A 26,085-nucleotide genomic window follows, 5' to 3' on the forward strand; every position below is an offset into this window, starting at 1 on the left:
ATGATGGCGTTTGGCTACAGCCGGACTTGCCGCTGTCTCCCCGGCTACCAGTACAGCGACAGAGACTGCTCTCGCTTCCAGGGGTGTGGGGGTCTCTTCCAGGCCGCGGCCTCCTTCGTCTTCACACCCCCTTGCGACTGCCTCCGCTGGACTTCTGAAGACCCCGGCTACTGCCTGCCGCTGCTGGAGGCGGCCACAGGTTTGCAAAAGCCCACTTGGTGTGGCATCGGTACACTGCAGTGCACCTTGGGTGGGGCAGCCCTCGGGTCTGGCTTGGAAACTCCACCTAGGGCAGAATGCTGCGGCCAGATTGCTGACAAGGACTTCTGACCGGGAACATAGGGCCCCATTGGTGTGTGTGTATATATAAGTTTTTTAACATACCATTTTCAACAATAATTAAACATACTTTTACATCTTATTCCATTTTTTGACTTCCATCAGTCCTGTCTGAAAATATTCCAGTCTAATCTCTCAGTATGCATTTCTTACTTTCCCTATTACATTTAAAACTCATAACCAATATCTCTACCTTTTTCTACTTTGTATATTTCTCCTTACAAAACCTCTTGTAGCCCTACTAGCGTAATTTGTTGGTTACAATTGCTCTTCAAATAGTTCATATACTTCTTCCAATCTTCTGTAAATCTCTGGTCCCGCAGGTTTCAAATCCTTCCTGTCATTTTGTCCAATTCTTTGTAGTCCATTAATTTCGTCTGCCATTCTTCTTTCGTCGGAATTTCTTCTTGCTTCCACTTCTGGGCTAACAATACCCTTGCTGCACAGGACCCCATTGTTAAAACAGCAGCACCAGCTTCCCCCTCACTACCTAGCCAGGTTCATGAAACAGACCCTTTGGTGTCAACGGCCTGGTCCAGTGGAACTCCCTGCCACTGAGAATTCAACAGGCACCTTCTGTGCCAGCTTTTAAATCCCTGCCGAAAACCTCTCTATTCCACCAGGGCATCTGAATCATAGGATCATAGAATCATAGAATCCTAGAGTTGGAAGAGACCACAAGGGCCATCGAGTCCAACCCCCTGCCAAGCAGGAAACACCATCAGAGCACTCCTGACATATGGTTGTCAAGCCTCTGCTTAAAGACCTCCAAAGAAGGAGACTCCACCACACTCCTTGGCAGCAAATTCCACTGTCGAACAGCTCTTACTGTCAGGAAGTTCTTCCTAATGTTTAGGTGGAATCTTCTTTCTTGTAGTTTGGATCCATTGCTCCGTGTCCGCTTCTCTGGAGCAGCAGAAAACAACCTTTCTCCCTCCTCTATGTGACATCCTTTTATATATTGGAACATGGCTATCATATCACCCCTTAACCTCCTCTTCTCCAGGCTAAACATGCCCAGCTCCCTTAGCCGTTCCTCATAAGGCATCGTTTCCAGGCCTTTGACCATTTTGGTTGCCCTCCTCTGGACACGTTCCAGTTTGTCAATGTCCTTCTTGAACTGTGGTGCCCAGAACTGGACACAGTACTCCAGGTGAGGTCTGACCAGAGCAGAATACAGTGGCACTATTACTTCCCTTGATCTAGATGCTATACTCCTATTGATGCAGCCCAGAATTGCATTGGCTTTTTTAGCTGCCGTGTCACACTGTTGGCTCATGTCAAGTTTGTGGTCAACCAAGACTCCTAGATCCTTTTCACATGTACTGCTCTCAAGCCAGGTGTCCCCCATCTTGTATTTGTGCCTCTCATTTTTTTTGCCCAAGTGCAATACTTTACATTTCTCCCTGTTAAAATTCATCTTGTTTGTTTTGGCCCAGTTCTCTAATCTGTCAAGGTCGTTTTGAAGTGTGATCCTGTCCTCTGGGGTGTTAGCCACCCCTCCCAGTTTGGTGTCATCTGCAAATTTGATCAGGATGCCCTTGAGTCCATCATCCAAGTCGTTGATAAAGATGTTGAATAAGACCGGGCCCAAGACAGAATCCTGTGGCACCCCACTAGTCACTCTTCTCCAGGATGAAGAGGAACCATTGATGAGCACCCTTTGGGTTCGGTCAGTCAGCCAGTTACAAATCCACTGAGTGGTAGCATAGTCAAGACCGCATTTTACCAGCTTCTTTACAAGAATATCATGGGGCACCTTGTCAAATGCCTTGCTGAAATCAAGGTAGGTTACATCCACTGCGTTCCCTTCATCTACCAGGCTTGTAATTCTGTCAAAAAACGAGATCAGGTTAGTCTGACATGACTTCTTTTTCAGAAATCCATGCTGACTATTGGTGATCACAGCATTCCTTTCTAGGTGCTCACAGACTGTTTGCTTAATGATCTGCTCCAGAATCTTCCCTGGTATTGATGTCAGACTGACTGGGCGGTAATTATTTGGGTCCTCTCTTTTCCCCTTTTTGAAAATAGGGACAACATTTGCCCTCCTCCAGTCTGCCGGGACTTCGCCTGTTCTCCAGGAATTCTCAAAGATGACTGCCAGTGGTTCTGAGATCACATCTGCCAGTTCTTTTAATACTCTTGGATGCAGTTCATCTGGCCCTGGAGACTTGAATACATCTAAACTAGCCAAGTATTCTTGTACTATCTCCTTAGTTATTCTGGGCTGTGTTTCCTCTGCTGAATCATTTGCTCCAAATTCTTCAGGTCGGGCATTGTTTTCTTTATCGGAGAAGACTGAGGCAAAGAAGGCATTGAGGAGTTCAGCCCTTTCTGTGTCCCCTGTTTGCATTTCACCATCTTCTCCTCTGAGTGGCCCCACTGTTTCTTTGTTCTTCCTTTTGCTACGAACATACCCATAAAAACCTTTTTTGTTGCTTTTAACCTCTCTAGCAAGCCTGAGTTCATCTGTGGGCAGTACATCCTTCCACAATGCTTAACTGATGTCCCTTCTTCACTTTTAAATGGTTTTAATTTGTTTTTTTAACTTTTTTTTTATTCCACTGCCTGTTTTTTTATCGTTGTAAACCACTGTGATATATTTCTGTGATACAGTGGTACATAAACAACTTTATAAATAACTAAATAAGTGCCTCGGATATGGTTAGATTTTTTTCTTTGCTTTCGTTGTTACGGCTGATTTTAATGTTATGTTTTGTGTTTATTTGTAAGCGGCTTTGAGTTGTTGCTGCAAAAAAAGGGACTAATAAAATGGATAATTAAAAATAATGGTAATTTTTACACACACACACACACACACACACACTTTTATTGGTTTTTTTACATATCATTTCCAACAATCATTTAACATAACTTCTTATACAATACAATATTTTAGACTTCCATCAACCACCTCTGATGATTTTCCATTCTTTATCACTTATTCTGCATCTCTTAATTTCTCTATTACTCTTAATTATCATTAACTAATAGTTCTCCTCATAGTCTTTCTTGCAATACTTAAAATAGTCCTCCTTACAGAACTTCTTGCAGTCCTATGAGCGTAATCTGTTCATTACAATTCCTTTTCAAATAGTTCGTATATTTACTCCAGTCTTCTAAGAATCTCTGGTCCAATAATAATGGTAATTAAAGGGGAGGGGGAGAGGAATAGAATGCTTCTTTCTCCCTCCTAACTTGACCACCACCCCTGACACCCCTGGGAGGTGGGCTAGGCTGAGAGAGGCAGGGACTGGCCCAGCGTCGCCCAATGGAAGCTCCTTAGCCGAGTGGGAGGATTCGAACTCGGGTCTCTCCTAGTCCGACACTCTAACAGCCGCACCACACTGACATCCTATCCCTTCCAGTTGCAGACAGCCAGCAGCTGCCTCCGGAAGTGGCCTCTGGCGGTGCTGACCAAGACCTGACCCTCTCCTTCAGCCTGAAGGATGGAGCCACGGAGGTGAAGTTCTACCTGCTCAGCTCCCAGGGAGCCAAGGAAATCTTCAACGGGACACAAGTGACTCTGCTGCAGAACGGCTCTGTGGTGGAGCTGAGACTCTGCTCCGTCTCCCCGGACTGGGCTGGTGCAGTATTGCTCTCTCTATGGAAGGAATGATTTCGGTCTAAATATGTGTCTGTGCATGGGCGTAGCCGGGGGGGTGCAGGGGCAGCTCCCTCCCCCAATAATCAATAAAAAATCAATACAGTGGTATCTTGGTTCTCAAACATATTCCGTTCCGGAAGTCCGTTCCAAAACCAAGGTGCGCTTTCCCATAGAAAGTACAGCGGTACCTCTACTTACGAACGTGATCCGTTCCGGGGTGCGAACAGTCCATAAGCAGAACGTGCTACTGCGCATGCAGGAAGTGCGCAGATCGCTTCTGTGCGTGCGCGCGCGGCAAACCCGGAAGTAAACACTTCCGGGTTTGCCGCATTCGTAACCTGAAAAGCCGCAACGTGAAGCAAACGTAACACGAGGTACGACTGTAATGCAAAATGGATTAATCCGTTCCAGACTTTTAAAAGCAACCCCTAAAACAGCGATTTAACATGAATTTTACAGTCTAAGGAGACCATTGATCCATAAAATGAAAGCAATAAACAGTGTACTGCAGTCACAAAGTCAATCAATTGGTAGCTGAACTGGGTTCCACAATGGCACAAAAACAAAACAAAAGAGCCGCAAAAATGAAAACGCAAAATAAATAGCACAAACAGACAGACCTCAGCGTAACACTCAAAACGGAAGCATAACACTCCAAACGGAGCACGTTTGGCTTCCATAAAAAGTTTGCAAACCGGAACACTTAGAATCATAGAATCATAGAGTTGGAAGAGACCACAAGGGCCATCGCGTCCAACCCCCTGCCAAGCAGGAAACACCATCAGAGCACTCCTGACATATGGTTGTCAAGCCTCTGCTTAAAGACCTCCAAAGAAGGAGACTCCACCACACTCCTTGGCAGCCAATTCCACTATCGAACAGCTCTTACTGTCAGGAAGTTCTTCCTAATGTTTAGGTGGAATCTTCTTTCTTGTAGTTTGGATCCATTGCTCCGTGTCCGCTTCTCTGGAGCAACAGAAAACAACCTTTCTCCCTCCTCTGTGTGACATCCTTTTATGTATTTGAACATGGCTATCATATCACCCCTTAACCTCCTCTTCTCCAGGCTAAACATGCCCAGCTCCCTTAGCCGTTCCTCATAAGGCATCGTTTCCAGGCCTTTGACCATTTTGGTTGCCCTCCTCTGGACACGTTCCAGTTTGTCAGTGTCCTCCTTGAACTGTGGTGCCCAGAACTGGACACAGTACTCCAGGTGAGGTCTGACCAGAGCAGAATACAGTGGCACTATTACTTCCCTTGATCTAGATGCTATACTCCTATTGATGAGGCCCAGAATTGCATTGGCTTTTTTAGCTGCCGCGTCACACTGTTGGCTCATGTCAAGTTTGTGGTCAACCAAGACCAAACTTCTGGGTTTGCAGTGTTTGAGTACCAAGGTACCACTGTAACAATAACTGAGGTTCTGCCCCCAACAACATAAATCCTGGCTATGCCCATGTGCCCGTGGTGGGCGGGCGAGGCTCTGGTGTTGAACTGAAATAGAAGGACTGCATCTTATTTATTGTATTGTATTAAAAGCATAGAACTTTAGGGTGGGAATGGACCCTGAGAGTCATCTAGTCCAGCCCCCTGCGATGCAGGAATCTCAACTGAAGCATCCCTGACGGGCGGCTGTCCAACCTCTGCTTCAAAACCTCCAACCATCTCCCAAGGGAGTCCCTTCCACTCTTACCATTAGAAAGTTCTTCCTGATATTTATTCGGAATCTCCTTTCTTTCTCATAATAACCTAAAGTTTCATAAGAGTATATATTTAAAGTAGATGAACAAATGAACAAATGAAGTTAATTTGGGTATGCAGAAGATATTAAAAATAAATTTAAGGAACCGCAGAAAGAGGGGGAAGGAAGGCAAATTGTGAAATGTCAAATCAGTGAAATTGTATAAATCTGAAAAGTATAAATAAATTTAAAACATAAAAACATAAATGAGCATCATGACTCTGTTCCAGCCGCCCTCCATGCACTTGGCCTCAACCCAGAGTGGAGCAGACATCTCTTAAGGACTAATAATCATAATAATAATTTATTTATACCCCACCCATCTGGCTGGGCTTCCCCAGCCACTCTGGGCAGCTTCCAACACAATATTAAAATACAGTAATGCATCAAACATTAAAAGCTTCCCTAAACAGGGCTGCCTTCAGGTGTCTTCTAAAAGTCTGGTAGTTGTTTTTCTCTTTGACATCTGCTAAGCCGGGGTGTTGGCGTTCCTAAATATGTGCAGGATTTTACCTGGAGGACCCTGCCCACACGCAGGGGTGGCCCGTGATTCCCAGTTCCACGCCAGGAGAGAACTTCCAAGAGCTGCGGTTCCTGCAGCACTGCCTGGGGTTGGACTAGATGCCCTTTGGGGTACCCCTTCCAACTCTGCAGTTCTCGGATTCTGGCTCCCAGTTCTGACATGTGTCTCTTACAGGAAAATACATCTGCCGCTACTTGTACGAAAACGCCATGCACGAGCTGACCAAGGAGGTGATCGTTCCCCTTGGGGAAGCGGACCTCATCCAGACACGGTCGCAGCTCTCCATGAACTGCAGCTCCCCTGAGGGCCTGACTCTGCAGTGCTGCGTCCGGAACAGAGGAGGAGAGCTGAGAGCATCCTGGGACCCAGGTGCCCCAGACCCAGGTGGGTGAGGGGAGGGCAGGGAGCGGCTGGTGAGGCCCATCAGCCTGGATGGGCATTCTGCGAAGCCGTTTTATTTAAATTGCATTTTTAATTAAGCTGCATTTTAAATTGCATTTTAACCTGTATTTTAAATTGGTTCCCCCCCCCCCCATTATGTTTTTACTGTGATTTTATTTTATTGGTGTTAACCGCCCTGAGCCCAGCTCTGGCTGGGGAGGGAGGGCGGGGTATAAAATTTAATATTATTATTACAGTGGTACCTTGGGTTAAGTACTTAATTCATTCTGGAGGTCCGTTCTTAACCTGAAACTGTTCTTAACCTGAAGACCACTTTAGCTAATGGGGCCTCCTGCTGCTGCCGCGCCGCCGGAGCACGATTTCTGTTCTCATCCTGAAGCAAAGTTCTTAACCTGAAGCACTATTTCTGGGTTAGCGGAGTCTGTAACCTGAAGTGTATGTAACCTGAGTTACCACTGTATTATTATTATTATTATTATTATTATTATTATTATTTCATAAAATTAATGCACGGCTTGATGGTAAACAAACAACAACAATGTAAAGTCAAAGTGGTTTCCAAAAGGATAAAACAAGAAAAAAATATGCAGTGCTTTTCAACATACAAAAATGAAAAGACTAAAACAGATTAAGATGCAAAACTTTCTCAGCGTCTGGGAAGGCTAGTTGAAACAAAGATCTTTTCAGAGCCCTGCTTGAACTCTAGAGGCAGGGAGTTCCAAAGTGCAGGGGCTGCCACACTAAACAACCAAGTTCTTGCAAGTAGGAAACAGGTCTACGGTGGCGCTGGAAGCAGTGCCAGTTCTTCTGATCGCAGGGGTCTTGCGGGTGCATGTGGGGTGATGCAACCTCGCAAGGAGGGTGTTAAGATAGCAGAGGGGGCCCTCCTAGTAGTTCTTCCTCCCTCGAAAGTTCGTGCATGTGTGTGGCCCAGATGAGGGCCTTCTCGGTGGTGGCCCCCAAATTGTGGAACTCCCTCCCCACAGAGTTTCCAGCCGGGTGCCCAGCAAGCAGGACCTGAGCGCAGCAGAAACTTTCCCCACTTGGGATTGCCAGCAGTTGTTGTTGTTTAGTTGTTTAGTCGTGTCCGACTCTTCGTGACCCCATGGACCAGAGCACACCAGGCACTGCTGTCTTCCACTGCCTCCCGCAGTTTGGTCAAACTCATGCTGGTAGCTGCGAGAACACTGTCCAACCATCTCGTCCTCTGTCATCCCCTTCTCCTTGTGCCCTCTATCTTTCCCAACATCAGGGTCTTTTCCAGGGAGTCTTCTCTTCTCATGAGGTGGCCAAAGTCTTGGAGCCTCAGCTTCAGGATCTGTCCTTCCAGTGAGCACTCAGGGCTGATTTCCTTCAGAATGGAGAGGTTTGATCTTCTTGCAGTCCATGGGACTCTCAAGAGTCTCCTCCAGCACCAGAATTCAAAAGCATCCATTCTTCGGCCATCAGCCTTCTTTATGGTCCAGCTCTCACTTCCATACATCACTACTGGGAAAACCATAGCTTTCACTATATGGACCTTTGTTGGCAAGGTGATGTCTCTGCTTTTTAAGATTCCTGGCCCTTGAGATCTATCTAAAGATTAAACTACATCAAAGCTACCTTCTCTCTTAATGACCCAAGATGCCTGATGAAGCAACTGGCCTGTGTTTAGAATGCTTATACGTGTAGAGAACGCAAATGGCAGAGGTGCAGAGGCCTGTGGGATTCGATCAGAAATTATTGTCAATGAATCAAACCCAGTCAAGGCAATGCTTTCATCGCGGACACAATGGCTTGCTTCATTTTTCATAATTTCTCATAGCAATCCCACCTGAGTCCCACACTCTGGATATCTGCACCCCTACATCCCCCCGCCAGATCTTTCCCTCCCTTCCTTCCTTTCCCTCCCTCCCTGCCCTGAACATCTGGCCCCCTCTCTCTCCGCAGTTCGCCTGGGGAGCAACGGAGACCCTCTCTGCCACTTCCTCGCCCTGAATTCCTGCCCCAGCGGTGACACCGCCTACCGGTGCACTTTTGAAAGCGACCACCTGGGAACCGTGCAGACCACAGTGTCGGTGGGCCCGATCCAAGGTAACGGGGGAGACGGGGGAACTGGCGGCCAGAGAGTCTGTGCCTTTCCGTCGCTCCTTTGAGAGCTGGACGTGTTCCATGAAGGCCTTTCCTGCCTGTGCATGTGTGTTTCTTGTGCCACAGCCGGAGATCGCTTCTGCCCCGGTGAGAACTCTACAGGCAGGTGGGATGCCACGAAGGCAGGGAAGGTGGCTGAGCTCCTGTGTCCCGAGGGGACCGATGGAAAGATGCTGCGGTCCTGCTCTCCTGGAGGGACCTGGGAAAATGTCCAAGACAACTGCACAAATCATCAACTGCTGTCTGGGTTGCACGAGGCCCAGGTAACGGGTGGGTTCTTCTGGGCTTCTCTCTCTCTCTCTCTCTCTCTCTCTCTCTCTCTCTCCACTCATACCTATATACAGCCTATATACAGTCTATATACAGTTTATATACCGTCATACCTTGGGTTTCAGCCGCTTCAGGTTGCGTTTTTTTGGGTTACGGACCACCGAAACCTGGAAGTACCAAAACAGGTTACTTCCCGGTTTTGGCGGTTGCGCATGCGCAGAAGCTCTAAATTGCACTTTGTGCATGTGTAGAAGCGCCGAATTGCAACCCGTGCATGCACAGACGTGGGTTGCAAACACTGCGGAGCCCCGTTCGCATCTAGAAGCAAACGTAACCTGCGTCTGCGCGTGCGTGGGTCACGTTTTGGCGCTTCTGCGCATGCGCGTGATGTCATTTTGAGCATCTGCGCATGCGCAAGCGGCGAAACCCGGAAGTAACGAGCTCCGTTACTTCCGGTTGCCATGGAGCGCAACTTGAATGCGCTCATCCCGAAGCACATTCAACCCGAGGTATGACTGTACTTGATCTTCCTGGTTCCTGATCTTTCCCGTCAGTCTCGCCATCTCTGCATATTCCATAAATTTGGTCTGCCATCATTATGGGCCAAATTCTTGTACCTGTTCCCATGTTAGCTCTGCTATCAATGGGAAACGATATCGATATGATATGATATCTTTATTGTCATTGTCCCATACAGAACAATGAAATTGAAAAATCTACATAAGACATTCAAAAACCCCTAAAAACTCTGAAACCCCATTTTAAAATACAATATACTCCTATAGAGACTCCTTATACTGCTTCCCAATGTTGAGCCTAAAGGGTTGGTCTTACTTTTTATGGCAGCCGTGAGACAAATAGTTGCTTCAAACTGGGGTGGAAATGCCCCCCCCCATGGGAACTTGGACCCAAGATATGTGGCATCTAGCACTTAAATGCTTAACTCAAGAATATCAAAGAAAGACATGTTTCACTCTGTATGGTCTTGATCTATATCGTTCATCAACCCTAATCTCCTCTCTGTCTCAGTCACAACAGCAACTATGGAGAAATAATTTTAACACTGTAGACTGAAGTACACCCTGTGGACGTAAATTTAATTAACAATATTAAGAATGTGAGCTTAATCTGTAATGTAAAAGATTTCCCAAGTCTGTTTTGATGCCATGTGGATGATTAATTTTTTTATGCTTGATGTTTAAATTATGTTTTTTAGATATGCTGTAAGCCGCCCAGAGTGGCTGGGGAAACCCAGCCAGATGGGCGTTGTGTAAATATTATTATTATTATTATTATTATTATTATTATTATTATTATTACTGCATACAAGGCTTTAAACATCCAAATATGCATTTGTCCTGTTTGCCAACAGTTTATGGTTGGTAATCATTTTTTACATTTTTCAGTAGAGCTTGTAATAAAACGAAAAAATAAAACCTCAAAGTGATTTCCGTGTGACAGCCCATCAGATATTTAAAGATGGCTCTCATATCTCCTTTCAGCCTCCTCTTCTCCAGGCAAAACATCCACAACTCCTTCAATAAGGCTCGGTTTGCAGAACCTTTATGTTCTTGACCGCCCAACTCTGCACATGTTCCATCATGTATTTTTTAACAGCCAGTGGGTAGATAGATAGATAATTTATTACAGTCGGAGACCAGCTCAGCCAGTGGGTATTGTGGAATCCAGTGGCAATGAGTTCCATAGGAAGCCACCCTTGGTCTAATAGCCTCACTGCTGTTTGCGTGCAGCTGCTCCAGGCAGGGCTGGGCAGCCCCCAAACGGAGGTCCCTTGGATGATAGACTGGCTGAAGGCAGAGACCGAGTCCGGAAACATTCAGGGCAGAAACCCCCGGGACCTCCTGGCTGCGCTCGACACAATGGACATCATCTCAGAGGTGGCTCTGGGAGCCCAGATGCGCCTGGAGAGCAGCGTTGTGTCTGTGAGTAGCAGCACCCAGGGAGGGAAGGACTTCAGGGCGGGATTCCTTCAAAGTACTCTGCATTGGGCTTATCCTGGGGCTTGATCCGGAAGCTGAAATTAGTGCAGGATGCTGCGCCACAGTTGCTGGCAGGAGGGAGGCCTTGTCGGCATCGCAACCCCTGTCCTCAGGGATCTGTCTCGCCAGAGTGGTGCATGCTCTGGTTATCTCCCGCTTGGACTACTGCAATGCGCTCTACATGGGGCTACCTTTGAAGGTGACCCGGAAACTGCAACTAATCCAGAATGCGGCAGGTAGACTGGTGACTGGGAGTGGCTGCCGGGACCACATAACACCAGTCCTGAGAGATCTACATTGGCTCCCAGTACGTTTCCGAGCACAATTCAAAGTGTTGGTGCTGACCTTGAAAGCCCTAAACGGCCTTGGTCCAGTATACCTGAAGGAGCGTCTCCACCACCATCGTTCAGCCCGGACACTGAGGTCCAGCGCCGAGGGCCTTCTGGCGGTTCCCTCATTGTGAGATTACAGGGAACCAGACAGAGGGCCTTCTCCGTAGTGGCACCCGCCCTGTGGAACGCCCTCCCTTCAGATGTGAATGAAATAAGCAGCTATCTTCTCTTTAAGAGACATCTGAAGGCAGCCCTGTTCAGGGAAGTTTTTAATATTTAATGCTGTATTGTTTTGAACATTCGATTGGGAGCCGCCCAGAGTGGCTGGGGAAACTCAGCCAGATGGGCGGGGTATAAATAATAAATTATTATTATATTATTATATCTGCACTGACTGCTGATTGGCTACTCGGCCAAGTTCGATATGTTACTGTGGGGATATAAAGCCCTTAACTTGGGACCAGTTTTCCGATGAGATAACCTTTCCCTACATACATCTGCTAGACCAATTGGTGGAATTGGCATGATTACAGGTGCCACACTCAGAGGGGGTGGCATATAAAATAATAATAATAATAATAATAATAATAATAATAATAATAATAGTTATTATTATTATTATGCATTCCTAAGAACATTTAGTGTGGCAGCACCTAAAGTTTGGAACTCCCTGCCTGTTGATATCAGGCAATTGTCTTCCCTGAACTCTCTTAGGCAACTGCTAAGAACATTCTCGTTTAGCCTACCCAGATGTTTAGAAAGCTGGAGTGAGTTTTTATCTGTATTGCGTCTGTCGTTTCCTTAACTTTTTGAACGTTTGAAATTATTGTTCGTTAATTTATCTTGTTGATAACATTATTGTTTTATCTTGCTTGTAAAGCGCTTTCATTTTTGTTTGTTTGTTTTCATCTTCTTCTTTGGCGATCAGTCCTAGGCTCTGTGGTTTAACCCACAGCGCCACCCGCATCCCTTATGCTGTTTATACATTTTGAGGTCTTAGATATATGGTAATGTTCATAAGTGTACCAACCAAGCAAGTACATAGATCAGCACAGGAAGACCGACCTGGAACCGTTTTGATTCTTAAACTGAGCAAATGTTTTCTCTGCAAGGTCAAAGTGGGAAACCTCCCCATTGTCCTTTTCCTCACAAATCCTGTCTGTGTTTGAACAGGGTGTGAGCCTGTGACCTGGCCCAGGAACTAAGTATTTATCATTACAAAAGACTAGCCAGGCTCCCCAGGAAGTCCAGCCAAGTAACCTGCCAACAACATTCAAAATTTCTGTTTTAGACCGCTTTTTTTGTGATGTATGTATGTTTCTGGGGGTGGTCTTGATCTACAGGGTGGCGATTTCAAAAGTCTATATAAGACCTTGCACGTCATTTTTCTGGGTTCCTCCTCTCTCCTGGGGGTGAGGGGAGCACCCTGTTGCAACAGATCAATAAAGATCAAGCTTACTAACTGCTTTGCTTCTCAATATTCTCTGGCTGGCCTCTGTTATTTTCTCCTACCAACAGGGAACCTATGCAAGGACTCTATATGGGCTCTTGGATACCCCATAAGGGAAAAGAGCAATTTTTGTTTACAACATGACCACCTCTCACTGCAAGACTTGGCCATCGGCCAGGGATTGTTTAGCTGCAATGCCTGCATTGCTGGGGTTGGGCTAGATGACCCTCAAGGGTCCCTTCCAACTCTTCTACAATTCTAACCATGACCCAGATTAATGAGGAAATCCCTCCTTCTGCTTTCAGAATTTGCTGGCTGCTGCCAACACAATGCTCGACGTAGACCCGGGGCCGGAGTGGTCTGCAGTGGAAGCCCTGAGCCCGTCGGCCGCTTCCAGGCTCCTGCAGTCCATTGAGAACCTCGCCAGCCTCCTCCTGCCGCCCGCGGGCAGCCCCTACAACTTGACGCTCCCCAACCTTGAGCTCCAGAGCGCCCAGATGGGCCCTGAGTTTGAGGACTTCAACAAGGGCTTCGACACGGACCCCCCTCTCCGCGTCCACATTGAGGAGGAGGAGTTGTTGCGCTGCGGGCAGAATGTCACCGTCACCAGCCTGGTGCTGAAGAAGCTGGGCAGAATCCTGCCAGGCAGCCGTGGCGCCAAGGCCAGGCTGGGCAGCTTAGTGATGTCCAACTCCGTCACGGCTTCCAACGGGAGCGTCTCGCAGGTGGAGGTGGAGATGACCTTTGGCCACTGGAACGGCACCGGCGAAGGGCAGGAGGAGGAAGATGAGGAGGAGAGTGTGGCGCAGTGTGTGTTCTGGGACCACAGCCTGCACGGCAGGGTCGGCGGCTGGTCAGCCGAGGGGTGCCAGACCTCCGGCGCCGAAACCGCCACCAAGTGCACCTGCCACCACCTGACTTCCTTCTCCATTCTCATGTCTGCTCATCCTGTGCCAGACAGCTTCGCCCTGACCTTCCTGGGCACCTTCGGGGTCTGCGCCTCAATCCTGGCTCTCATTGCCACCCTCGCCATCTACTACCTCGTCTGGACTTCGGTGGTGAAGAACAAGGTGAGAGACAAACAGGCTGCGCCCTTCGGGAATTTTGAGTTGGGGGGGAAAGACAGGGCCGGATTTAGGTTTGACGAGGCCCCAAGCTCCTGAAGGGAATGGGGCCCTTTCTATGTCCAGCTGTCCTTTGTCAACAACAAATTGTCCCTGTTTTTTGTGTTGAATATATGCCATATGGTCATTTATGGACCTAATAGGTATCTCAAGCCATTTGCACATGTTGCCCTGCAACCAGTCCGTGCAGAATGTCGGCACCCTATATATAGAAAGGAGCAAACCAGGGATATTTTAGGGAGCAGGCAGGGCCCATGACTTACATCAGGCATAGGCAACCTTCGGCCCTCCATATGTTTTGGACTATAATTCCCATCATCCCTGACCACTGGTCTTGTTAGCTACAAAAATCTAAAAACATATCAAAGATAATCATTATAAACGCTAACAGAATTAAAACAATATTAAAAAACACACCTATTAAAATACAGACAATAAAAAACAGCACAGCACTATTAAAGTCTCCTTCATTGGAGGTTTTAAAGCAGAGGTTGGAGGGCCACCTACCAGGGATTCCTCAGCTGTGTGATTCCTGCGTTGCGGGGTTGGGCTACATGACCTTTGGGGGTCCCTCCCAACTTTACAAACCTGCGATTCTAGGGCCCCCTGAGGCCTGCCTGGCCGCCTCTCACCCTGACCAGCCTTCTCCCATTTCCCAGGTGTCTTACTTCCGCTACACCACGTTGGTCAACATCGCCCTGTCTCTGCTGATGGCCAGCTTCTGGTTCCTGGGCGCCTCTCGGCTGGCGTCCGACCCCGAGAGCAAGCTGTGCGTGGCGGCCGCCTTCTTCACCCACTTCTGCTACCTGGCCATGTTCTTCTGGATGCTGGTCCAAGCCCTGATGCTCTTCCATCAGCTGGTCTTCGTCTTCCACCAGCTGAGCACCCGCTCCGCCCTGCCCGCCATGGTCTCGCTGGGCTACCTGTGCCCCTTCGCCATCGCCGTGGCCACGGTGGCCGCCTTCCTGCCCCGGGGGGGCTACCTCCACCAGGCCGTCTGCTGGCTCTCCTCCCGCAGCAAAGCCATCTACGCCTTTTCCGTGCCCGTCCTGGCCGTTGTGTCGGCCAACGCGCTCATCCTCTTTGTGGTGCTGCTGAAACTCATGAGGCCCTCGGTGTCCGAGGGGCCGCAGGGAGAGGAGTGGAAGGCTCTGGTCAGCATCTTCAAGGCCCTGCTCATCCTCACGCCCGCCTTCGGGCTGACGTGGGGACTGGGCGTCATCACCATGACCACGGATGCATCACAATTCACGCATTACATGTTTACCATCCTCAATTCGCTCCAGGTGGGTGTGGAGCAGCGCCAAGGTAATTGTGTGTGTGTGTTTGTGTAACTGGGAGTCAGAGTGCTGCCACACAGATCGGCTCAGAAGCAAGGTAACTGGGAGGTAAAGGTAAAGGGACCCCTGACCCTTAGGTCCAGTCGTGGACGACTCTGGGGTTGCGGCGCTCATCTCGCTTTACTGGCCGAGGGAGCCGGCGTACAGCTTCCGGGTCATGTGGCCAGCAGGACTAAGCCTTTTCTGGCGAACCAGAGCAGCGCACGGAAACGCCATTTACCTTCCCGCCGGAGCGGCACCTACCGTATTTTTCACTCTATAAGACGCACCAGACCATAAGACGCACCTAGTTTTTAGAGGAGGAAAACAAGAAAAAATATATATTCTGAATCTATTATTTCTGTAGAGCCTCTTTTCAAATGCTTGATTTTGCAAGTGAACAGGAGAAGCATTTTAACAGGCATTAGTGCTTGGATTTCATTCTCTCACAGAAAGCCCCAGGGGGGAAAAAATGAATCATCTGGCCGTTTGGAGAGATAGAGGCACATGGTTTGGGCAGTGATGGAATCCAAGACTGACTGAAGAGGGAAAACAAGAATAATGTTCTCCTGTCTGTTTGTCAAGTTGCTCAGGGGGCAAATGAAGGGCTATCATACAACAACCTCACAGCAACCCAGTGAGATTAAGGTGGCTCTCTCTGCGCAGCGCCTCTCTAGAGAAGCGGGAGGAGAAACGGAGCCCCTTCCATTTTTCCTCCCGCTTTGCTGAAGAGGTGCTGCGCAGAGAGGGAGAACTGCGCAGTGCCATTCGCTCCATAAGACGCACACACATTTCCCCTTTTTAGGAGGGAAAAAGTGCGTCTTATGGAGCGAAAAATACGGTATTTATCTACTTGCACTTTGACGTGCTTTCGAACTGCTAGGTTGGCAGGAGCAGGGACCAAGCAATGGGAGATCACCCCATTGTGGGGATTCAAACCGCCGACCTTCTGATCGGCAAGTCCTAGGCTCTGTGGTTTAACCCACAGCGCCACCCGCGTTCCAACAGGTAGGTGGGTTTCTCAAAAACCAATTCTGCGAGATGAATCTCATTTCTTTCTTTGATAAGAGTTACCAGCTTGGTGGATCAGGGGAATGCTGTGGATGTTGTGTATCTTGATTTTGGTACGACTTTTGACAAAGTCCCCCATCATATTCTTGCAGAGCAGCTGGTAAAATGTGCATTGGACGAGGTAACTGTTAGATGGATTGGTAGCTGGTTGGCGGACCAAACCTAAAGAGTACTCATTAATGATTCCTCGTTATCCAGTAAAAAGTGACAACTGGGGTGCCACAGGGTTCTGTCCTGGGCCCGTTGTTGTTCAACATCTTTTTAAATTACTTGGATGTAGGAATTGAGGGGAAGCTCATCGAATTTGCAGATGAGATGAAATTGGGAGGGGTAGCTAATGTCACAGAAGACAGAATCAGAATTCAAAATGATCTTAACAGATTGGGCCCAAACTAACAGAATTAATTTCAATAGGGACAAATGCAAGGGTCTGCACTTAGGCAGGAAGAACCAGAAGCACAAATATAGGATGGGGAACACCTGGCTTGGCAACAGCACATGTGAAAAGAATCTCGGGGTCTTAGCAGACCACAAGCTGAACATGAGCCAACCGTGGGATGCAGCAGCAAAAAAGGCGAATGCTATTCTAGGCTACATCAAGCCTAGTGTCCAGATCAAGAGAAGTCATAGTCCCACTCTATTCTTTCTTGGTCAGACCCCCACCTAGAGTCCTGTGTCCAGTTCTGGGTGCCACCATTTAAGAAGGATATTGACAAGCTGGAAGGTGGGCAGAGGAGGGCAACCAAGAGGATCAATGGTCTGGAAACCAAGCCTGATGAGGAGCAGTTGAAGGAGCTGGGTAAATTTGGCCTGGGTAAGATGAGACTGAGATGAGATAGGACAGGGGTGGCCAACTCCCAAGAGACAGTGATCTACTCACAGAGTTAAAAACTGGTTCACATCAAAGTTGTTGAGCTGTTGAGCTTTTTTTAGGGAAGAGGAAAGACTTGTTTTTTGGAGCAGACTCTGAAGTACGATATTTTTCGCTCCATAAGGCACACTTCACACTTTTTTTCTTCCTAAAAAGTAAGGGGAAATGTCTGTGCGTCTTATGGAGCAAATGTGTGGTCCCTGGAGCCAAATTGCCCAGGGGCTAAAAGCAGATCATGCTTATTTATTTTTTTTGGAAGAGGGAAGGGGGTGTTGAAACAAAGCCGCTGATCGGAAGCGATCGGAAGCGAAGTAAGGGACGCTAGCAATAAAGGAGGCTGCCTGGGAGGGGGGAGGTAAAGACAGCAAACTTGCAAGGAGAGGAGACAGGAAGACTAAAGCAATGGACAGAAATTAGAAGAAAAGGAGGAGCAAAAAACTGCTCCAGCTGAGGAAAAGACACTAAGGCAAACAAGAGGGAAGGGAGTGTTGAAAGGAAACAGCTGATCGGTAAACGATCGGGAGGGAGATAATGGATGCTAGAGATAAAGGAGGCTGCTTGGGAGGGGCGATGTAAAAGCCCACGGATCCTTAGGATTTTTGCATTGGGTCACCCCCAAATTCACCATCAGATCACATAGCATGTCCATGGCTACAGCCTGCACCAAAAACACACACACATCCATTGTTGCGTGGGGCCGCAATGGTGCAAAAATGTGGTTACAAAGCATGGATCCACATGGATCCTCAGGATTTTTGCATTGGGCTACCCCAAACTTTCCGTCCAATCACATGTCTGTGGCCACAGCATGAACCACAAAAATCATACATCCACTGTTTCGTTCAGAATATATTTTTTCTTGTTTTCCTCCTCTAAAAACTAGGTGCGTCTTATGGAGCGAAAAATACGGTATTTTGTTTAAGGCCACTGAAGGGTCTTCACTAAGCAACATTCTTCTCTGTTGCAGGGGGTCTTCATTCTGATTTTTGGCTGCCTCATGGACAAGAAGGTAAGCAGCACACCCTCCCCAAATTGGCAGTGTTTTGTTTTGTTTTTTTCCAACCAGGAGGGTCTCAGAGACCTGGAGTGGGGGGTGATGTGGAGGTTTTTCCAAGCACAAAGATGTGAGGGGCTTCTGACTGCATCGCCCACAGGAGGGAAGGATATTTGCCAGTCCAAGCACCGGTCACTGAGACCCACAATGGGGGTGGGAGATGCACTTAGGGGCGAAAGCTTCTTCTGCATCAGGCATAGGCAAACTCGGCCCTCCAGAAGTTTTGGGACTACAACTCCCATCATCCCTAGCTAACAGGACCAGTGGTCAGGGATGGTGGGAATTGTAGTCCCAAAACATCTGGAGGGCCGGGTTTGTCTATGCCTGTTCTACATCTCTGGGGCAGGGGCTGTGACCCACAAGTGGTTTCTTCAGGCCGCTTGCTGGCTTTGAACACCACACAGTTGATTTTGCTCCTTAAAAAAAAACTTTGTGGCCAATCATTCACTCCCCAGGGCAGGTGAGAACTTTGAAAACAACTTTGTTGTTGTTTAGTCGTTTAGTTGTGTCTGACTCTTCGTGACCCCCCTGGACCAGGGCACGCCAGGCCCTCCTGTCTTCCACTGCCTCTCGCAGTTTGGTCCAACTCATGCTGGTAGCTTTGAGAACACTGTCCAACCATCTCGTCCTCTGTCGTTCCCTTCTCCTTCTTTCCCAACATCAGGGTCTTTTCCAGGGAGTCTTCTCTTCTCATGAGGGGGCCAAAGTCTTGGAGCCTCAGCTTCAGGATCTGTCCTTCCAGTGAGCACTCAGGGCTGATTTCCTTCAGAATGGAGAAGTTTGATCTTCTTGCAGTCCATGGGACTCTCAAGAGTCTCCTCCAGCACCATAATTCAAAAGCATCCATTCTTCGGCGATCAGCCTTCTTTATGGTCCAGCTCTCACTTCCATACAACAACCACAAAAATGGTGATGGAAACTGTCGCTTTGGACCGATGACCCCCCCAGGACAGGACATGCAAATAGAGAGGTGAAAGGGATGCTGGTTTATACTGCAAAAACTCCCTAACAGAGGATGCTCATGGCCAGGACTGTCACATGTTCCTCCAATGGCCTCAGGAGTCACTGTTTGTTTCTTTTTTTTTTTTAAATTTTTTTATTAGGTTTTCACGTTTTATATTGACATCACAAACACACAAAGACAAAGACAAACATGTATAATTTCAAATCCTTACTTTCTTAACTACATTCTCTGACTTCCCCGCACCACCCCTTCATACATCCTAATTCCAATAGTTAGCTCAGCAAGTTCTTACTCTCATCTTCACAATATTATTGTAATTTTTTTTTTTAAACTTAGTTCTGCTTAATTAACCAAATTTAACTTATACATTAATTATAATCATTACATCCTTTTCTAAGGTCGACCTAAGTTCCCTTCCACAAATTTCCCAATTTTAAATATTAGTTACTGAGCACACTACCTAAACATAAAAATCTTAAAATTATCCTCCTTTTGGATTCAGAAGCTCTCACCCCCCCTCTTTCCCGGTTTCGATCCCCCAAAACAGAAGATGTCCACAATATCAGTTCTTAGCCTGGATTTCTCACGTCCGAGGCCTTCAAATCTCCGTCAGTCCCTCTCCGCCGGTTTTGTTGATAGTCCTTTATGTTGGTCATCGGGTCTCGAAGGAGCTCTATCCCAGTAAAATCCATGTTCCTTCCAGCCAGTCCTCCATATTCCAAAACGGAGCCCCAATCATATTTCTTGCTTCTTTTAAGTCCAAATGTTCCAAGTGTCCCAAAGGCTTCCTCTTTCATCTTGAACAAATTTGCAATCCGTAGTTCTTCAATTTCAATCCAAATTCCCATAATCTGAATCTTGTTTTCTTTATAATCCACAATTTTCTTGTTTTCTTTATAGTCCACAATTGTAGGCTTCTGGTTGGCCCTTTCCACCAGCAACATTTCCGCTCCTCCTTCTCTCTCCTCTAATTCTGAAAATATCTCTTCTGATTCAGCTGCAGAGTTATTTTTTGTCAAGTCCTTAGCACAGTCAACAGGATTATTTACTTTAAGATTCAAGGTCGCAAGCTTTATAGCCATAGCTGTACTCTGGTCTTGTAATTTTCCCACGAGCAGAAACATTTTTTCCAACTCGGCCTGTAATTTTCCATCTGCAGCCATTGTAATGTCTCAGAATCACCCCTAGAGGGATTCTGGTTACTTAGTAGTCCTTCTCCAACAGTCAGTAACTTTATTTATTTAATTCTTCTTTGTTTCCAACAACTTAGAATCAAATGTAACACATCTAGTCCTTAAAGATGGTAAATAACAATTTTTTCTAGGTTTGAAAGCTCGTTTGACAGCTCCTTTGACAGCTGTCAAACTCCTTGTGTCTCCTCAACAGGCTCGCTCACGGATCGCTCCCGGATCCGGGGGGGGGGGGTTTCCACATCAACTTCTAAGATTCAGTTCTCATCCTCCAGCACAAAACTTCTAATGCCAATCATGAAATTAATAACTTTTGTCTCACAAAGAGAGAGATGGTCTCTCCACCTTAGTTATCCAATTCTTGCTTTAAATGTCTGCAGGAAGGGGGGCGGACTTCCTTTTAGCACTCCCCCGATCGTTCCAAATTCAAAGAAGAATTTTTTAAATCCAAATTCCGTACTACTCACGGGTTATTTCTTTTTCAGTCCAAATGTTCAAGGAAAAAAGTCAGCGCTCTCCGGCCATGGCTCGCGGCTTCACTCCACTGAAGTAGCGGTCTACTCACAGCACCACGCCACTCTCCGCACCCTCTCCGAAGCCTTTAAAAAGGCTTCTTTGTGGGTCGGGGGGGCGCAAATGGTGCCCGCCGAGTCACCAAGTCCACAGGCATCCGCACCTGTGGTTTCTGAGGGTCCCCGCGTCGCCGCCGCGGCAGGACCCGCCCTCAGTAGAGCCGATTCCCTCCAGAGCTCGGAGGGAATCCGCCATTAACCGATCGCGCTAACCCGGAAGTCGTCACTGTTTGTTTCTTGCAGGTGAGAGGAGCGCTTTGCAAGCGTCTGTGCAAGTCACCTGCATCTCAGGTAAGCAAGGTCCCAGCTGGCCTCAAATTCCCTGCCTTTGCACCACCAGCTTCGCTGGGAATGAACTGCCACCTCCCCTTTCACCTGGTGTCCAGGCTTGGAGGCCGTGGATCCTTTGCTGAGGCCCTTTGCTTCAGCCTCCTATTTATCCAGAATCTGATTACCTGCCACTTGCAGCCAGCTCTCCCTCTGGAGAAGCCTCCAGGGCTTCTTCTCACCACAACCCTTTCCTACAGCTTTTCCAGAGGTGCAGCTCCATCAAAAACCTTGGCAGCACAGAAAACGCTTCTTCACGCAGTTCATAAACTGTGGAACTCCCTGCCACAGGAGACAGCGACGGCTACCAACTTGGATGGCTTGAAAAGAGGATGGGACAAATTCATGGAGGAGGACAGGGCTATCGATAGCTAATAATAATAATAATAAAATTTTATTTATATCCCGCCCTTCCCAGCTGAAGCCGGGCTCAGAGCAGCTAACAACAATAAAAGTAACACAGCATTCTAAAATCAATTCATTCTAAAATCAATTCAGAATCAAATTAATGGCAACCATTGGGCTAGAGTTCTGTGAGGATTTCCAAAGGAGGGGGTCAGGCTGTGCCCTGGCCAAAGGCCTGGTGGAAAAGCTCCATCTTGCAGGCCCTGCGGAAAGATGTCAAGTCCCGAAGGGCCCTAGTCTCTTGTGACAGAGCGTTCCGCCAGATCGGGGCCACAGCCGAAAAAGCCCTGGCTCTGGTTGAGGCCAGCCTAACCTCCCTGTGGCCTGGGACCTCCAATATGTTGTTGTTTGAAGACCGTAAGGTCCTCCGCGGGACATACCAGGAGAGGCGGTCCCGTAGGTACGAGGGTCCTAGGCCTCATAGGGCTTTAAAAGTTAAAACCAGCACCTTGAACCTGATCCTGTACTCCACCGGGAGCCAGTGCAGCTGGTTGAACACCGGGTGAATGTGATCCCATGGCAAGGACCCCGTAAGGAGTCTCGCCGCGGCATTCTGCACCCGCTGGAGTTTTTGGGTCAGTCTCAAGGGCAGCCCTGCTTAGAGCGAGTTACAATAATCAAGACTGGAGGTGACCGTCGCGTGGATCACAGTGGCCAGATGACTCTGCCTCCATAATCAGAGGCAGCGATGCTTCTGAAACCCAGCTTTCTAAACATCTGGGTAGGCTAAACGAGAATGTTCTTAGCAGTTGCCTAAGAGGGTCCAGGGAAAACACCTGCCTGATATCAGCTGGCAGGGAGTTCCAAAGTTTAGGTGCTGCCACACTAAATGTTCTTAGGAATGCACAATACAGTGGTACCTCGGGTTAAGTACTTAATTTGTTCTGGAGGTCCATTCTTAACCTGAAACTGTTCTTAACCTGAAGCACCACGTTAGCTAATGGGGCCTCCCGCTGCCGCTGCACGATTTCTGTTCTCATCCTGAAGCAAAGTTCTTAACCCGAGGTAATATTTCTGGGTTAGCGGAGTCTGTAACCTGAAGCATATGTAACCCGAGGTACTACTGTAATAACTATTATTATTATTGTTGTTGTTGTTGTTTAGTCGTGTCCGACTCTTCGTGACCCCATGGACCAGAGCACGCCAGGCACTCCTGTCTTTTTACTTTATTATTAATTATTATTATTATTATTATTATTATTATTATTATTTTATATGCCACTCCCTCTGAGTGTGGCACCTGTAATCGTGCCAATTCCACCAATCGAAGTGGTCTAGCGGATTTATGTCGGGAAAGGTTATCTCATCAGAAAACTGGTCCCAAGTTAAGGGCTTTCTATCCCCACAGTAACATATTGAACTTGGCCCAGTAGCCAATCAGCAGTCAGTGCAGACCTCTGAGGACAGGGGTTGCTATGCTGACAAGGAAGGGAGAGCGATGCTGCTTGCAGGCTTCCCACGGGCATATGGTCAGCCACCAGGATGCTGGACTAGAGGGGCCATTGGCCGGATGTAGCAAGCTCTTCCTATGCTCTTACAGAACCACCAAGTCCAGAGGCAGTCTATCCGTCTTAGTTTTTTTACGGGAATTTGGGTGGACTAGATGGCCCCATGGCCCGAGCCTGCAGGTTCTTCTTAGGTCCTTAGGCTATCCTCCTTGCTGCTGGGCGAAGCGGCTTCTCTCTCCCCTGGGCTTTGGGGGGCAGGGGAAGGCAGCGGAGCCAGGCTGGGGGCTCCCCACTGCTTCCTGGGATGGTGCCAGGTGGAATCAAGGGGCAACAGTAAAACGGTAGGGCCGGTTTACTCAACCTCCTGTTTCTCCCAATTGGGTCCACAGACCAAGAGTGAAACGCTGGACTCCAAACTCAGCAACTGAGAGGCTGGAAGTCACACAGGTGAGCAAGCAAGAGGGTGGGGGTCTCCTCTGGCCAACCAAAACGTTAAGGGTGGCTGATTCCATGTCACCAGGAACAACTTTTCAGGGGGATATGTGGGCAGGCAAGGCCTGCAGAGCCAGCCCAGCTTTGAGAACCCTATCCTTCTTTGAAGGCAGAGTCCCTTCCCACAGCGGCCAAGTACGTTTCCCAGCACAGTTCAGTGTTGGTGCTGACCTTGAAAGCCCTAAACGGGCTCGGTCTAGTATATCTGAAGGAGCATCTCCACTCCCATCGTTCTGCTCAGACACTGAGGTCCAGCTCCTAGGACCTTCTGGCGGTTCCCTCCCTGCGAGAAGCCAAGTTACAGGGAACCAGGCAGAGGGCCTTCTTGGTAGTAGCACCTGCCCTGTGTATCGCCCTCCCGTCAGATGTCAAGGAAATAAAGAACTACACTACTTTTAGAAGACATCCCTGTTTAAAGGTAAAGGGTAAAGGGACCCCTGACCATTAGGTCCAGTCGTGACCGACCGCATCTCGCTTTATTGGCCGAGGGAGCTGGCGTACAGCTTCCGGGTCATGTGGCCAGCATGACTAAGCCGCTTCTGGCGAACCAGAGCAGTGCACGGCAACGCCATTTACCTTCCTGTCGGAGCAATACCTATTTATCTACTTGCACTTAACGTGCTTTCGAACTGCTAGGTTGGCAGGAGCAGGGACCGAGCAATGGGAGCTCACCCTGTCACGGGGATTCGAACCGCCAACCTTCTAATCGGCAAGCCCTAGGCTCTGTGGTTTAACCCACAGCGCCACCCACGTCCCACCCACTCTTACACATAAGCCCTTGCAAATCTCAATAGAGTCGTCCCTCAAGTCTGGGGGCCCAGTACAAAGCCCCCCCCCTTTTTGTATTGTAAACAAGATGCCTGGCTTCGGGTGTAGGGTGGGAAATTAAAAGAGCAAAGCTGGCTTTGAGGACAGAAGAGGGCTGTGTATTGTGTGTTTTTTAAAATTAAAATAAATTCTTGTCATCTTCCAGCCCCCACAGCTTTGGGCAGTAGAAAATGGCTCTCGGCTTGCCACCCTCCTCCTCCCTGCCTGGTCAAAAACATATTGCAGCTTTTGGAAACCAGGAGCAAAAGTTCCTTTTATGAAATGCAGGAAGCCAGTTCTGCCACTCGCTTTCACCTTCAACCAGGAACACCATGCCAGCAGCGGGCCTTCTGGACAACACATGATCAGGCCTTTTCTGCAGTTTGTGGAACGCTCTGCCCTGGGAGGCTTGCCTGGCACCTTCATTATACACCTTCAGGTGCCAGCTGAAAATGTTCTCTTTCAACCAGGCCTTGGGCTGACTAACATCCGATATCCTTTTAAATATGTTTTGTACGTGGAGGGGAGTTATCAGGTTTTTTTCTCATTTTTCTTATATATTTTGTGTTTTTTATCTTGCATTTTTATGTTGTGAACCTGCGATCTATAGATGAAGGCAGTTATTAAAGTTTAATAACTTTAAAGAGCAAGCTGGTGTTAAAAGCAGGTGCTGTATAGTGGTTAGCGTGTGGGACTTGGGCTGTGAAACTCATGGGGTGACCTTGGGCTGGTCACTGCCTCGCAGGGTTGTTGTGGGGATTAAATTAGGAGGGGGGAACCCGCCATGTGCGCCACCTTCAGCTCCTTGGATAAAAAATAGGGGGATAAAAATGTAATGAATGAATGAATAAAGTGCTTACAAGAATTAAATGATGGTAGAGAATAGCTGAACCCCTGTGGATGGATTGGTGGGGTATAATAATGGCTGAAGCAAACAGATTCCCCCACCCCACCCCACCGTGAGCTGATATCACCCTGTAGGAGCCACGAGACCTGAGCTCTGAGGAATCCCCACTGTAATGTTGGTGGTGGTGGGGCCTGTTGCAGGCTGCCTGCCCCCTCAAGGACTGTGGAAATAACTGGAGAGAATAAGACACACACTCACCATCCCCACCTTTGTATCTCTCATTTATTAAGGCACAGGTGTGGAGACACAAACGCTCCACCTTTGTTAACAGTCCACTTCCTTCGTGCTAAGCCCCCACCCCTTGGGAAAAATTAAATATCCCAGTTGACTGCAGTTCAGATCGAAAACCCTATTGAAATACGGCAACAGGCTTAACTTTAAAAACCGAACCATTCATTTCTGGACTTACTCCTGCTTTCGGAAGTCAGAGCACTCCAAATCTTTTAACGTGTTCTCATGCAAGAATACAAGGGGGAGGTGTCCTGCGTTTCAGAAGATAAACTTCAGAAGGCCCCCTCTATGGACTAGGCAAAACTTCCAAGGGCCCAACTGCTACTAGAAAATATGTACAAAGGCCATTGGGTGTCCTTTTGAGGAAGGACCAGGGAGGGATTCTGGCATTAGCGCATTGAAGCGGGACGGCTGTGTCACGAAGGGCGAGAGGAAGACAGTCCTGGATGGGGTTACTGTGGGTAACGCTCCACGATCATCGCGTGGCCCTGCAGGCAGAAGAGGAA

At 48.0% G+C, this 26,085-nt stretch overlaps 3 protein-coding genes across 4 annotated transcripts in view; 2 read left to right on the plus strand and 1 right to left on the minus strand.

Annotated features, from left to right (window-relative positions):
• On the plus strand, window positions 1–25,698 carry ADGRF3 (adhesion G protein-coupled receptor F3; the record flags this gene model as incomplete). The annotated part of the gene is made up of 12 exons (XM_081000916.1): window positions 1–199; window positions 3,711–3,929; window positions 6,388–6,597; window positions 8,545–8,688; window positions 8,812–9,008; window positions 10,767–10,958; window positions 13,103–13,867; window positions 14,581–15,207; window positions 18,150–18,191; window positions 21,206–21,253; window positions 23,532–23,589; window positions 24,767–25,698. The coding sequence occupies 11 exons, from the start codon at window positions 1–3 to the stop codon at window positions 23,568–23,570; spliced, it is 2,682 nt and encodes an 893-aa protein (XP_080857042.1). The 3' UTR covers window positions 23,571–23,589; window positions 24,767–25,698.
• The window catches only part of SELENOI (selenoprotein I), a 114,581-nt gene that overhangs the window by 87,223 nt on the left and 1,273 nt on the right, over window positions 1–26,085 (plus strand). The gene's annotated exons all lie outside the window — the stretch shown is intronic.
• The window catches only part of HADHB (hydroxyacyl-CoA dehydrogenase trifunctional multienzyme complex subunit beta), a 25,272-nt gene continuing 24,743 nt past the window's right edge, over window positions 25,557–26,085 (minus strand). Inside the window, exon 16 of the mRNA XM_081001075.1 lies at window positions 25,557–26,067. Coding sequence (XP_080857201.1) covers window positions 26,032–26,067 — 36 coding nt within the window. The 3' untranslated portion in view covers window positions 25,557–26,031. The remainder of the gene's footprint in view (window positions 26,068–26,085) is intronic.

Source organism: Podarcis pityusensis, assembly GCF_964106645.2.
Source record: "Podarcis pityusensis genome assembly, chromosome: 3".
NCBI lineage: Eukaryota > Metazoa > Chordata > Lepidosauria > Squamata > Lacertidae > Podarcis > Podarcis pityusensis.